The sequence below is a fragment of the Tachysurus vachellii genome, chromosome 2 (assembly GCF_030014155.1).
Source record: "Tachysurus vachellii isolate PV-2020 chromosome 2, HZAU_Pvac_v1, whole genome shotgun sequence".
NCBI classification, from domain to species: Eukaryota; Metazoa; Chordata; class Actinopteri; order Siluriformes; family Bagridae; genus Tachysurus; species Tachysurus vachellii.
The window spans coordinates 9775735-9791808 of record NC_083461.1 but is presented as its reverse complement, the minus strand read 5'-3'; the positions used below and the strand labels follow the sequence as shown (position 1 = coordinate 9791808).

The 16074-nt window shown below is 36.8% G+C and overlaps 1 protein-coding gene across 1 annotated transcript in view; it reads left to right on the top strand.

Moving 5' to 3' along the window:
• The window catches only part of prkcea (protein kinase C, epsilon a), a 53824-nt gene that overhangs the window by 26200 nt on the left and 11550 nt on the right, over window positions 1-16074 (top strand). The window contains exons 4-11 of the mRNA XM_060896033.1: window positions 1593-1627; window positions 1829-1917; window positions 2026-2155; window positions 3222-3364; window positions 4463-4562; window positions 4896-5104; window positions 5640-5813; window positions 12998-13152. Coding sequence (XP_060752016.1) covers window positions 1593-1627; window positions 1829-1917; window positions 2026-2155; window positions 3222-3364; window positions 4463-4562; window positions 4896-5104; window positions 5640-5813; window positions 12998-13152 — 1035 coding nt within the window. The remainder of the gene's footprint in view (window positions 1-1592; window positions 1628-1828; window positions 1918-2025; window positions 2156-3221; window positions 3365-4462; window positions 4563-4895; window positions 5105-5639; window positions 5814-12997; window positions 13153-16074) is intronic.

Genomic DNA, 16074 nt, shown 5'->3' with positions numbered 1-16074 from the left:
AAAAATAAATGTAGAATTAAATATTAAAATTTCTTTGTATCAATAAAACAATTTTCTGATAAAATCAATGTGATTATTATTAGTTGACTCGTGTAGACCAGAGTTTTCCTGTTATTGGATTACTGAAGTGTGCTGCTAGCATGTTGATTAAATTATTGCCCAAATCTTATTTTTGGCCAGATTTCTCTCTCTCTCTCTCTCTCTCTCTCTCTCTCTCTCTCTCTCTCTCTCTCTAAATTTCCGTCCACCTGTTCTTATGAAAATATCTGAATGTTAATGCCAGAAATAAAAAAAACAATGCCGAGACAAAGTGATAAAGGGTGATGGAATCCGTGTATACTGTATATTATATTGTTTGTTATGATAGTAAAATGTCAGTCATTAGGGCTTTTCCCACTGTGCTTAACCCTTAGTTGTCAGTGTATTAAACTTTGAGTTTAACCCTAGGTAGTGTTTGTTTCACACTTAGAATTTAGCACTGCTTTTGCAGCGTTGTGGTGCCAGACGTGTACACCATTCAGACCCCAATCAAAACTTGAACAACATGTGCCTCATATCACATAACAACCTTAACAACACTTAACAAAAAAAAATCGGTATGTAGGGTCAGTCAACAAATCACTGATCATCGCTGAATTACGTGCCCTAGTGAGGGTGAAAAACCTGGAACTGAATAACTAGCAGAATATCAGTAAAAAGCCTGGACTACACAGCAAAAAAAGGCAGAAAGATGTAGAAAGCTGTGAAAGTTAATAATAACTGCTGGGGTGCAGAATGGCAGACATGTCCTTTTTTCATTGATGCAAAATTGTGAGATTTTTGCATGACTGAAAAAAAGAGCTTATTTAAAGTGGTTGTGTGCAGGATTTATCCAATCATGACTGCTGACTTCGCAAATATACAAACGTTAACCCAGGGTTGAGGAATGTATTGAGTGAAACATGAGATTATGAATACTTAGGGTTAATTGTTAACCTCGGGTAAAGTATAAGCAATGTGAAATGTGAAAACAGATATCCCAGGGTTCTGTTTAAGCCAGGGTTTAGAATCCAGGGCTAACTATCTATCTATTAAGTGTGAAAAGCCATATTGTGTGCTTCTGAAGAGGCTTCTAAAAAATGCTTAATAAATTTTTACCCTGTACTGCATTTACCTTTTATATTGTATGTAAATGTAAAGCATATTAAAGCCTAATATGGTATAGAGATCTTCTTTAAACAAGTCCCTTCTGGGACACAATAAGATGTGCTGATGGAGTGAACAGACAGCTGTGGGTATTTTTACTCCTCTGCACTTTGGTTCTTTTTTTGGTCTCAAGGCCGTACAGTTAGTCAATTTGCATAACTGTGTGCCTGTGTGACACCAAACAACAGCATGTCTGTGTGTCACAACACAACGTTGTCTTTTTTCGGCATCACTAAGCATGGTTTGATTTTTTTTTTTTTATAGCAAACGGTGTCCTCTGCTGCTCACAACAGGCTGTACACCTTAATGACTGTGATTCTGTGTTGTGGAAAATTCAGACATGTACACGTGTTGACAGAGCGTGATATCAGATTCGTCTAACATGTCTTTTCTGTGTCCATTTGCAGGGGTGTATTAGGAAAACAGGGATACCAGTGTCAAGGTTGGGACCTTTCACATTTACATGTGTGCTTAGCTTTCTTTACACTTTACGCTTGAGCTCTTTTTTCTTTTGGAGAAAGACAAGATGTACCAGTATCCAGTATCCATATAATTAATAATCTTGTACCAGAGCACAAACCTTCACTTTTTTTTATCTTGAAAGTGGTTTTTATGTTCACCTTGTTTTGTTTTTTTTTTACAGTGTGTACCTGTGTAGTCCATAAAAGATGCCACGAGCTCATCATCACAAAGTGTCCTGGGCTAAAGAAGCAGGATGACACTCCAGAGGAGGTCAATCATTACTACATTTTATAAATGTTTACAATTCAATACATAAGATAGATTTTTTTTTTACAGAATAAATGAACAGAGAGAAATGGATGTCATTTCTGTGCACAGGTTGGCTCTCAGCGCTTCAGTGTAAACATGCCTCACAAGTTCAGTATTCACAATTATAAAGTACCGACCTTCTGCGATCACTGTGGCTCTTTACTCTGGGGGCTGATGCGGCAAGGGCTGCAGTGCAAAGGTAAGTCATGAGGTTATTAAGGGGGTTGTTATGCCTTCTGTTGTTTTTATGGCAATTAATAATGCGAGAAAAACATCATTCAAAACATACTTCAGATCTGAGTAGCTCTATTCTGTCTGAAGGCAGAGCCTATTTTAGGGCTGGAATTTAAAAGATTTAAATATGAATAAATTTCACAAACCACTATTTTAATGATGTTTCAATATTTTAACTGTTTTTAAAAAAGGACACATCATGTCATTGATTACGTGTGCATATGATCAGCTCTGAAATATGCTGGTCTGGGATGAATATAGATGAGAGCCTTTCCTTGATCAAATGAAAAAGTTCCTCTTCTTTTTATATCTAGTGTGAGAACTAGTTTTTTTTCTCTCAGACTTGAAACTGTATGAATGTAAATCAGGAAGCCGTTAGATATTTCTGTCTGTAGCTGATTAACAGCTGTGTGTCTCTGATATGAAAACCGTTCCTGATTGTAGGCACTTTCGTAATGAGTGCAGTAAATGGTTGGAGTTTCTTTATGTATGTACAATATATTGTGCAAATACAAATATACATATAATGGATAAATCTAATCTGAGTCAGCTCATGTGAGGTCCTTTCCTTCAGCCTTCATGTGCTCAAACGTTATTTGAGTAATAGTGCCCCCTGGTGGGGGATCTTTAGCCTCTCACTCTCTCACTCACTCATTTTCTACCGCTTATCCGAACTACCTCGGGTCACGATGAGCCTGTGTCTATCTCAGGCGTCATCGGGCATCAAGGCAGGATACACCCTGGACGGAGTGCCAATCCATCGCAGGGCACAAACACACACACACTCTCATTCACTCACACAATCACACACTACAGACAATTTTCCAGAGATGATCTTTAGCCTGTTAAACCTAATATCAATCATTCGGTTGTAATCAGATGAAGTGACCAATCAGTGAGTTAACTACAAGCCTTGAGTTGCTTGAGGTGAATTAAAACATTAATGTTGAAGATTCGCAACCGCTGAGAGGCTCTAGAGAGATTTTCGTCTGAAGATTTCTTCCTGATGTTTCTGTCTGCCTGTGTTTCAGTTTGTAAAATGAATGTTCACCGGCGTTGTGAGACTAATGTAGCTCCTAACTGTGGGGTGGATGCGAGAGGGATCGCAAAGGTTTTGTCCGATCTTGGAGTGACACCAGACAAGATCTCTAACAGCACCCAGCGCAGGAAAAAGGTAAATATAACTGGAGCTGTAAAAGCATGATAATACTATGATATACCATACTCACTGAGCACTTTATTAGGAACACTATACAAATGCAGAATAGGGACTCCATTTGCTCTAAAAACAGCATCCGTTGTTCAAACGTTCCTCAGATTCTGGTCCATGTTGACATGATTGTATCACAGCTCTGAAGATTTAGCAGGTCAGGTGCACTTTCATGCTGTACATCTCGTGTTCTAGCACGTCTCAAAGGTGTTCAAATGTACTCAGATCCTGTGACTGTGAAGGCTGCTGAAGAACACCAAACTTATAGTCATGTCTAAGAAATCAGTTTGAAGTGATGTTTGTTTTGTGACATGGTGCGTTATCATGCTGGGAGAATCCATTAGATTATCTCCAGGAAGGGATACACATGGTCTGCAACGCTGCAATACTCAAATAGTCGGCGGCATTCAAGCGATGGTTTATTGGTATTAAGAGGCCCAAAGTGTGATGACTAAACATTCCCCACATGACTAAAAATTACACCACCTCTGCCAGCATGGACTGTTCACACAAAGCAGGTTGGGTTTATGGATGCTTGCTGCTGATGCCAAAATCTGACCCTACCATCTGTGTTCCTGAACAGAAATTGAGATTCAATGTGTGTTCTTTTGCTTCAAGGTTCTATATGTTGTGTATTCTGAGATTCTCTTCTGCTCACCACAGTTGTACCGAGTGTTTATTCATTCTCTTCTGGACACCATTGTACCATTCTAAGAAAACTCTAGAAACATTTTTTCCCTTTATTTGGATGCTTGACATGAACGTTATCCAAACCTGCTGGCCTGGAACCAGAATGATTTTATGCATGGCAAAGTCACACAATTGGCTGATTACTGTAGATAACTATGAATCGATAGGCATGTCTTATGTTATAATACAGTTCTCGGTGAATGGGCAGCATACACATTTCTTAAATAAACATAAGTCTAATTCTGAGTGACAACATGTGATGGTGAAAATGAATACAATGAAGATGGGTGGTAAAAGATTATAGACAGACAGCAATGACAGTTAAATTCACCAGAAGAATTGAGGAATGTGATTTTTCTGTTCTGTATGCAGTTGACTCCAGGGCAGGATGCCCAGCCATCCACCTCAGAGCCAACCTCCTCAGAAGAACTGGATCGCTGCAAATCAGCTCCGACATCACCTTGTGAACAGGGTAAAGAACAGCTTATTAACGCACTGAGTGTCACTCTGCGTCTTTATTTCAGCGCAGTGGATTTTGACCTTGTTGAAGTTCAAAAAAATTGTTGAACGTACTTATTTTTACCATCGGAATTGTTATTCTCCCTAACACCATACCAATTAAATGTGAATGTCTGCTTTTAATTTTTTTTCCTTTTTTTTTTTTTTTTTTTTGCCATTTTACAAATTCATGAAATTATTTCATGAAATTATTCTTATCATGAAAATGCTTCATAAAATTTTTTAAAACATTGGTATGGAAACAAATGTTTTAAGCATTGAACTGTTTCCTTTCATCCTGTCTCAGAACTGGCAGAGCTAGAAAGCATCCGTAAGGCTTTGTCATTCGGTCAAGAGCACAAGTCTTCCTCGTCCTCTTCTTCCATGGCCACTGTGCTCCAGGGCACAGAGAATGAGGGCCATGAGAATGGAGATGTGAAGAGTGTTCAGTCGAAGAGGATGAGCCTTGATCACTTTTCCTTTATCAAAGTGCTGGGCAAAGGCAGCTTTGGGAAGGTGAGGAAAAGTGTTTTGTCTTTATGTACTGTGGAACCTAGTGCAAAAGGAAATGTAGATAGTTAGTTTTAATTCTAATACTGTGTGACAGATTTATGATTGCATGAGTGCAAGATATGCAAGATAATATTGTTATTATATAAAACACTATTGGAAAGGGATTTGATGCTGAGTATACACGGGAGTGTAAAATTAATATTTAGGTCATATTGTTACAAAAAAGACAACGATTTGCATAAAAATTGCTTAATATTGATCTCAGTCTTCTTATTGTAAGACTCTAAAATCCATTATGTAGTAAATATTATATTTTCTTTACAGTGCAGAGATCAGTACAGAATTCTAGATGCAGCTAAAATACAACCTCATTTGTATTCTTATTATGAAAAAGGATTATTATGGATCCTTATTACAGTTGCTGATTTAAACAGGGTATGTTTTAGAATGAATTCAAATAATAATAATAATAAGGGTGTAAGGAGGAAGTGTGTAAAATGGTTATAAGGCCATATATTTCTATCATCTTTCCTTCCAGGTGATGTTAGCTGAACTGAGAGGCACAGATGAGGTGTATGCTGTGAAGGTGTTGAAGAAAGATGTCATCCTGCAGGACGACGATGTCGACTGCACCCTGACTGAGAAACGCATCCTCGCACTGGCCAGAAAACACCCCTACCTGACCCAGCTTTTCTGCTGCTTCCAGACTAAGGTAAACACTAGAAATCCCACATCCAGCTGATTTAACTAGAATATGGTCAGACCACTCACATTGTACCAGGTAGCAAAGTTCTCCTCAGGTTCTGGCAAATATCAATAATATTTAGTAGAATAATATTTATAAAGGAATATCTGTGGACACAAAAAAATACTAACGAATATTTTTATGCAAAAGGATTAGATTAATTTTTAAACCCCAGTTTAAAAATTAATCTAATCCTTTTGCATAAAAAATAGATGCCATCTTCAAGAGAGACATTTTATATCTTTAGCACTGATTTTGTTTATGGATAATATTATGAACTGCACTTACAGAGAACAGTAACTGAAGAAGAGGAAGCTTTGGTCAGATTCACCTTTAAGTCACACCTTTAAGTCTGGAATTATTTGATTAATTTGACATCTCAAAAGCATCCCACAAACATTACTATTGCAAGACCATATCTCATTACAATTTTAGGTGGCCCAAGTGTTATGTAATAAACTGTTATACAGATATATTGGTAAAAATGTGCAATGATTAACCTGTCGGACTGTATCTGACTGTAGAAAGCACATTATTCATAATAACACTGTCCAGTGTTTATAACAATTTATAATCACACCCTTTCACCCAAATGAAGAATTTCTTCCTTTTGTATTTAAGGGAGTGTTTCCTTGACACAGTCACCTCAGTCACCTCAATCACCTCAGACTTGCTCATTAATACATACATTTAATATAAATACAAACACATTTAAATATAAGTCTAACATTAAACTTGAACTTTTGTCTGATATTAAACTTGAACATTTTGTACTATATTTCTTATGTTCTGTAAAGCTACTTTGAGACAATGTCCCTTGTTAAAAGTGCTACAAATAAATGGAATTAACCTGATAAGTACAACTAGTACTTTAGAAACGTGGCTTAAATTGGTCATTGTGCTGAAAAGAAATTTATTTCAAATAATATTTACTGTGATCAGTGAGCTCAGGTGTTTTTCACAATGGACACACTCGCCCCCATATGCACAGGTTAATTTACTTCCAGAAAAAGTGAGTACTCAGAAAAACCAGAGTACGAGTTTGAGAATTAAAGCGCAGTTCCAGTTCAGCTGAATGTTACCAGAAGAGGGCGATGTAGACTCAGGAGGAAGGAAAGGAGGCATGTTTCTGGCATTATTTGTCAGCAGGCTTTACAGTCAGTGGTATAGAGTGATGCTAGAGTTTTGAAGGAAATGGACAGATTGCATTCACTGGTAAAATTCAGCAAAAAAAAAAGGTAAAAAAAGTATGATTTATTTTCTGATTGATCATTAAGTTGATGTATGAATGTTAAATTAAATAATAGTTAACTATACCGATCTTTTCATCTTGAGGAAAGCAGAGAGGCAGTCATGAAGCAGCATGTGTTAGAATACAAGAATAGCAAAGAAGACCTAGAAAGATTCAAAGAGTCCTGAAGAAATTGGAGAGAGGAAAGGAGGAAAATAAAAAGATGAAGCGATCAAGGTTGCACTCTAGATGAACCTCAGACTCTGTGCTTAATCAGTACTGGAATCGCAGCTACACTCTTATCAGTCATAATTACAGCGCAGCAATGTAAATAATGTTACATAGCGGGTTCTAAGAAGGCCTGTTAGGACCACAGAGAGACATGTTGGTGCAGAGAGAAAAAGCACCAAAGCAGGAGGGGATTAGAGGAGATGAGAAGGGAAGTAGAGGAATGGCAGTTGAGATGATGTGTATAGTTGGAGTGAATTGTTAATGGCATTATGGAGTTTAAGATGCTTGCACGATAGCTTGGTGTTAAGGAGAAGGATCAGTGTTAAGCAGGTTTAAGAACACACACACACACACACAAACACACACACACACTTAACATTACATGTAATACCTTTTAAGATAAACTAGGGAACTACAGCGATGCTAAAAATATAATTTGCTCATACTGTAAAAATCTTAGACTAATCATTTATAATCAATTATATTTAACAGTATTATATTATATTGCAAATTGTGTAAAGTATAGAACGTATATTATGTTTATTATATAGATGTATATTAAACGTCTATGGTCTACGGTAAAACCCTATATATATATAACAACTATATATATATATATATAGTTGTTTGGTGTATGTTTAGAGTTTATTGTTTATATATACATTGAAAATCCAAACTTCTACCACAATTTGCTACACTTCACACAATGTACAATATAATATTATATATAGGGTTTTCTGCAAGTCTGAATGGTATACAGAAAGAGAGAGAAAAAATACACAATAGAAAGAAAGGTTTGGGTGTTGAACATCTCTGGCTCACCATTCAGATGTTCAACACCCAAACCTTTCTTTCTATTGTGTATTTTTTTCTCTCTCTTTCTGTCTCTGACATTGTGCTACAGTTATAGGCATGTGTAAAACCGTAGGCAAAGCCGTAGACATGAAGAAGGAGATGGATTGTTTCTATATTGTTGAAGCTTGAGTGTAGATAAGTTCTAACCTATCCAAACTGTCCAAGTTCAAGTTCAAAACTCTCTCTTACAAAATGAGAAAATTCTTTGTGTTCAGCAGACACTTTGAAACTTGTCTGTAAAAACTCACACGAGTGGTTTTGCTGCATTCTTTGAAAAAAAAAAAAAAAAAACAGAACTGAAAAGCTAATTAGAAAATTTGTGTGATTGGAAAAAATGATCATACATCATAAAATATAAGAACCAATTAGGCTTTAAATATGCAAATACAGACAATGTAACACTTTATTTAGATTCAGGAGAAGGAAGCGTAATGTTTGTATTTGGGTTCAAACTGGAGTGTGTGTGTGTGCGTGTGTGTGTGTGTGTGTGTGTGTGTGTGTGTGTGTTTTACAAGTTTTTCTTTATTCCATTTCTTATGGAATATTTTGTGAAGGAATGACTGGATCTCAAGCCTGCCCCATGCTTATGTGCCTGTGCGAGCTCAGAAACATTAACCAAAAGCACAAGTACGAGCAAGATGAGGTCACTGTATGTGTGCTGGCTGATTGCTAATCCAGCCTTGTTCCAGCCTGTTTTCTAAGCATTGTCTTTACTGACCTCTTTAATGTTTGATCAGTAATTACATCAATATAGAACACTGACAATGACAAATTTAGCTGTCAGATATTTACTACTACATGAGTAAATATTTAACAAGGCTGTGCATCAGATTTTTTTTAGTGCGTGAGTACAACACTAGAACTACATTTAGAGTACATTTAGTCTGTTTGTGTTTTATATTATAATAACTTTGATGTTTGCAAATTCTGTTAATTACAGGGTCGTTGATGTGGAAAGTGTAACATGCACTCTAGAAAAAAAAGGTTGCTTGATCTGGTGTTGCAGGATTCAGGGTCAGACTGCTACTGCTTGCTGGACCTACTGCTTATTTCTATCTCAGTGATGGCTGTTTAGTTTATTTACTTTCTGCTCTTCTTAGCTGATGCTCTGTGTCTTGAGGACAGGTCTGTTATGGGTTACATTGGTCTATGGTTTACTGGCCTGTGTATTACAGAACTCTTTATAGCTATGTCGGACTTGCTATTAGTACTCGGTGATGAATACAGTTGTAGATGATAGGCACATTTCAACTGTTTTTTCTACATTTTTTTGTTATCGTCTTCCTCAGAGTCTACCCAGGAGGCACAAATTATTATGACTTGTTAGATTTGACAACCAAATAAATGAAGCTAGAGAGGAGGCAGGGTTACTTGCACCTTCAGTTAAATAAGTAATGTATTTCTTGTTGTCACAAAGATTACTAAAATAAAATTCTAAAAATATTTATTGCATTTTTACACCTAATACACTGTTCAACAGAAACAAGAACAGGTTTAGGATTTAAACATGACATTCATCTGTCTTCTTATCTGTCTTATCTGTCTAAATAAATTAATAAACAGTGATTTTAATCTAACCACTCAGTAGTGCAGGGTTTATGTGAGAATATCTGTGCAATTCTGTTTCCCTATTTGACTTTTTCTTTTTTAATGCACACTTGGCACCACCACATAGTCTGTCTCCATCTTACAGATTGCTCAGTTTTGGTTCCTTAATTTGCTTCCTATGCACAGCCGACACATAACAGAATATGAGTGACTAGTTCTTCCTAAAGTGTTTATAACTTTATTATTATATTCATTCTCACCCCTTTATCTAGAGTTTCACTTTTTTGATGGGCAATTTTTTTTCTCTAAAAACCATGACTCATTTTCTGCTGATGTGCTGAGTACGTCTAGTGACCTGAAACATTTGACACTCGGTTAGTTTTTGATGTTCTCTGTATTGTTAATCATCCTGTTACAGAGAGCTGACAGACATTGTGCACTTCAGGCTCCGATCTGTTGTGCCATGTCTGCTGTACTATCTCCCAATCAGAGCTGAACTGCTGCAGCTCACACTTCCCGGAAGACATTATTTGTCTGTTTCTAATTAGGAGTAGGGACTGTTTGTTCACATTTTATTGGGTGGACCTCCTTCAGGATTCTTGGCACATTTAAACAATTTCTAAGCATCCTGTTTAAAACTGTTTCCTATATAAAGAACAAGACATACTCTGTGCACTGGACATGTAGTTGACAGTGTAATGGTATCTGTGGTAAATACAATTAATTATAACATAATTCCTAAGGGCCCTGGGTTTGAACATGAGTTCTGGTTACTGTCTGTACAGAGTTTTACATGTTTTCCACATATTTGTGATTTCCCCTTCCTTTGGGAATAATTGGCATGATGTCTTCCTCCAGGACTCCTTGCCTGACATCTGTACCCAAACTCACTAATGCTCATGTGGCTAAAAGGGCAAATTCACACAATCACACTCCAGAATATATTGGAAAGCCTAACCAAAAGAGTGGAAGCTATTATAACCACAAAGGAGCATTAATTCTGGAATGGGATGTCCAAGCATATACTGTATGAGCTGATGTTCAGATGACCAAATACCTTTGCCTATACAGTATAGTGTATTTATTGAATCCACTGGTGGTTCAGTGTACTCAACTTGCTAGCCACAGAACATTAAGCCGTTACATTGTGTTACAAGATTTTAAACCTTAGACCGTAAGTAAGCTTTATTTTATTGTTGGTTGTGGGCTTTGTCAGGGTCAGCAAACAGTAATTTAAACTTAAAATAGTTTTGGTTGCTTCACTCAGCTTTCTCAGTGGGAGGAACCATGTGCCTTTTGGCTCGTGCCCCAAGTCATTCACACCATTTGATTTTAGATGTGACTGATTATTAATGATTATAGAATAATAAATTTGTAATATTCAACACTATTTAAAAAATCATTGGGCCCTAGGCTATGCTTCATAGATTCCACTTTGGGAAACATTGACACCCATTACTTTTTTATTCATCCGGCAGTTTTTATAGTTGCATATAAATCTTTTTTAAACATATGAAGTATAGTTTTCTGATATTGCATTGATAAAACCATCCAGTGTGTCCTAATTTTTATAGTGTGTCCCCAAATTTTTAATTTTTGCTAGGACAATTTTTTTATTAAAAGCTAATTTTAAAGGTCTTAACTTAAGTTCTACTTGTAACTTTTTATAACAGACAAACACTCTGTATGGTTGTTTGTTTCTACATACGGTTCAAACTTTCAACGTTCACACAGAGAGGCAAGTGAAAAACCCCTTTTTAGGCTTTTTTAAGTGAATACTTAGATGTGCATTGGCCACATTCAGAAGCCCTGTAATATTATACTATATAACGTTCCCAGAAATCCTTCCATGAAACACAGTTGTAATAGTTAATTGTTTTACCCAATAAACCAAAGATAATTTTCTGTACATTCAGATCTGTCCTCCAAAGTACTATTCGCTTTCTCCACACATTCTTAGAAGTTGTTTGGCCTTGATGTATTAGTGTGTAGTTCATTGTCACTAAGATATTTCAGACCAGATATCTACTGTACAGATCTTACTTTATTAACCTGGAAGTCTCCTCCTTTTCACCAAGCCTATACCATTGTTTCACTGTAAAGACATTGTAAAATATGTGTGTCACCTTCCTTATTGCAAGCCTTATAAAAAAAAGCAACAATGGCATGTGATGGGAAATAGTGCAGTGGATATCTGTATATATTCCCCCAACACTTCCCACTTCGGCAAACAGGAATGCAGGAAGGTCGACCTTTCCTTTTCTTATTCCCCTGGGAGGAGAAGCTTCATCAGGCTGGATTCTGCTGTGCTGTTAAAACTCTATTGTTATTATACCTTTGTACTTGTAGTGTTTGTAGTTTTGCACTGCACAAGAGCAACAGTGGAGCATTAATAAACTTATCCATATTATAATGAGAACTTACCTTATTTTACAGATAAGTGAAGTGACATACGGCTAAGTACGATGACCCATACTCAGAATTTGTTCTCTGTGTTTAACCCATCCAAAGTGCACACACACAGCAGTGAACACACACACACACCGTGAACACACACCCGGAGCAGTGGGCAGCCATTTATGCTGCAGCGCCCGGGGAGCAGTTGGGGGGGTTTGGTGCCTTGCTCAAGGGCACCTCAGTCGTGGCTGGCACGAGACTCAAACCCACAACCTTAGGGTTAGGAGTCAGACTCTCTAACCATTAGGCCACAACTTTTGCAACCACGATGAGGTGCAAATATCAAGTATTATTGGTATCATATCAGTACATTGCTAAATTTTCTTTCGTATGTTGATGTTTTATTGTCCAGAAATAAGTATTCTTTTGTTTAGATGGAGCAGCACAACCAAGTTGTAAATCTGCTGGCATGCTGATATTTAGGTCCAGTTCATAGTAAATGCCAGAATTACCAAATTTAATGCTATAATTGGGGCAAATATAAACACTGTTATGTAAAAAGCTTATTAAATTTACATCGGTACATCAGTTCCATGTGACTGAACTGAGTTACTTTTACATAATTATTTTCTTTTAAACTGTTACCAGAATAGAGATTTGATCCCAAGTTGTAGGAATCCTGCATCAGTGCTGTGCCGTAGTATATCACACATTTTACTGATGTTAATTTAATACTCTAGCTCCCGAGTCTCCCAGTCAATCTGCTGCTTTTTTTACGTTCTCCTCTGAACATGTGAGGGTTCCCCCCAGGTTCTCAGGATTCTTTGCACCTCCCAAAAACGTTGTGGATTCTTACATTTTCCTTCTTGTTGTCTTTGTCTCACCACAGGATCGGCTATTCTTTGTAATGGAATATGTGAACGGAGGAGACCTGATGTTCCAAATCCAGCGCTCAAGGAAGTTTGATGAGGCCCGTTCACGTTTTTATGCTGCTGAAGTCACGTCTGCCCTCATGTTCCTGCATCAAAATGGAGTAATCTATAGGTATTATGATGAATACACACTTCTGCACTGAGAAAAACAACTCATTGAATTTTTTTTAATTGAATGACATTAATGCAGTTAGTTTTCGTTCATACAACATGGTTTGCGTGTTTATTTTAAAAGTCTGGAGTGAAATCAAACACACACCTTAGCTGGGAATCAAACCATCAACACTGGTGATTTGCAACAGATGCATTACTTTGCTATTACCATACATGTGCTGATTGCCTAAATTTTATACTACAGTATACTACAAAGTTTGAATCGGTGTCAATAACATTGTTAGATTTCACAATGTAATTATTTTACTTTAAACAATAAAACCAAGAAACATAATACTTTTATGTAAACTATACACAATAGCTTTTCTAATATTTTTTTATTTATTCGCATCTCTCTTTATCTAATTCAGCACTACAGAGGTAATTGACAGATGTTGAACCCTTGATTAAATGAACATTGAGTGATTGAACACTTATTCAGCAATTCGAAGGATCTTTATTATCTTATTATCAGCAACGGTTGTGTGCGGTTGGGGAGGAACAACAGATATGCTGCCTTTCTTTCATTCCTCGTTACTCCATTCTTCAGAAAGTTTTCAAAGGATAGGTTTACTATCTGTGGTTAAAAATGCTGACTGTACCAATGTATCAAGAGCTCTTCTATCTTCTGTGTAGCTCTAAGTTTATCTCCCACAGTACTTATTAACTAGAAATCATTATACGTTCATCAGAGTTGTTATTTGAGTATAGACTGATGTTTTACTATACATTTTTATTAACAGTAAATATAGTTGAACTATAATAATATATATAATATATATAATGTTGAACATAATGAAATGGGGGACTAAAGGAAAGACAGAATAACTTGTTAGAGTTATTTTAATCAGAAACGTGTACTGGGAGTTGGTGAGTAATGGGAGGAAGGAATGAACCTTCTGAACTCAACAGAATTTCTATTCTCTCCCCATCTGATTCTTTTGACTTAATCTAGATTTCTATGCATGAAAGTGGATAAAGATGACAGCTCAGCTCTTCGGATGCCCCACCTTAACAAAAGACCATGATTTGCTTTGATTGCTATGCAAGCTTTTACATGTGTCAAGTGCAGAAATGCATGAAATAACTGTCATCATGACATTTCAAGCTGTCATCATGTCATGTTTTGGATGTTTCTTTGCATTAACATGCAAAAGAGAAAGCAAACATTTTATTTAATACTTGTGCACTATGTTAAAGTGTGTGTGTGTGTGTAGTAAGTGATCATGCTTTTTTTTAAGAAATACTTTTTTTTATAGAATTATAATACATATTGTAAACTTATAATGCATCTAATGTAGACACGACTGCTTATTCATATGATGTGACTTTATATCAGTTCTAAATAAAGTAAAATGTTTAGAAGCAGTTCTGAAACGTTCCCAACATAAGAGGCTGCATCAGCCTGCAAAATTACTGAGGTGTCTCACTGAATAGGACCAAAATTGTCAGAGTAGAAAACTGTAGGTAATTTGTTCCTTGGAAAGAAGTAAAACACAGTAATGGCAGATCTGGACAGAAATAAAATCACAGAGCAACACCTGCAAATTATTTACCTCAGTCATTTAAATCTAATCTTATCCAAATAGGGTTTACGACTGAATGCTATAGTAATGTAAGAATAACCGAGCCTTGCAAATGTTGTTGTTGGTCTTTTCATCAAAAAACACCAGTTTCATAATGTAGTTAACAAGACATTCATCAGAACAACGATAAGTTTAAAAGCCCGATTATAAAACAAGCTTCAACTCCCACCAAAAGCTGCCAAATCTGGAAGCACTTTCCTGGAATAAGGAAAGATTACAAAAAGATGAAAACAAAATTAGTTTCACTTTTAATAATCCCATTCTGGATCAGTACCAGTGTAAACTGTTTTCTATTTACTGGCATTATCACTCTGGGCTTTCCCTCTAGTGGTGTTTTCTACAAAGAAGTATTGAGAAAGTTTGGAAGGATTTTTTTCTGTCCCTGAGGAAGAGAAAGCAGGAGAATGACTGAAGCATGCTGTGACTTGTTGTTCTAGCTGTCCAGTCTGATTTGAATCTCCGGCCCTGCAGCACTTGTATTCTCTCTGCTTTTCTTGACTGTTTGAGCTACTGTTCAGAATAGTGCGAATTCTAATCCCAGCAACACCAAGCCAGATTTATTAGGTCCTTGAGCAAGGCGTCTAACCCACAACTGCGTAATTGTTTCATTGAAATGTTTACGCTGTGGTTAATAGTCTGTATGATGTGAGTCCAGGCGTCTTGGCTGAACATTGGGTACTCATGGCACAGGGACCTGAGTTTGTCTTCAAGTCCTATGGAACAATCACTCCACACTAATGAGGAACACAGGAAGAGTTTTCAATAGGGTCTGATTGAGTTTGTGTATGTGGATACATATGTGTGTATGTTTGTGAGACTGCTAGAGGGTGGGGGAGATGGAGCAAAAATAACATCATCAGGGCTTTGTAAACTATATCTACAACATGAGAGTCCAAGGGAGCATAGGACAATGTGTCATGTCTCCAATCAGCGGATGTTAGCTTGCGTTTTGTCAGGTTTAAGATAAGAGTCCAGTTGCTTAACTGGACCGATCGTAATGCAGTGAGTTGCTGAACGTCTGACTGATTGATTCCGGTAGCTGATATTTATGTCAGGGTTTTTTTTTATGGTCATGTTGAGAAGCTATCAGAATTTAGAGCACTTAAAGTACAACCTGCTGGGAATAAGGCAATTTTGTCATGTTAAGTGCATATTGTTTTTTTTTAACCATTTTTCCCATAGTTGTTTCTGTCTCCAAAATAGAACAGTTACATAAAATCAGTCTCCTGGCTCTGGTCAGAACAGTGGCTCACAAAAACACCTCAGCCGGAGTGATGCTGGTGAAGCCATGTTGA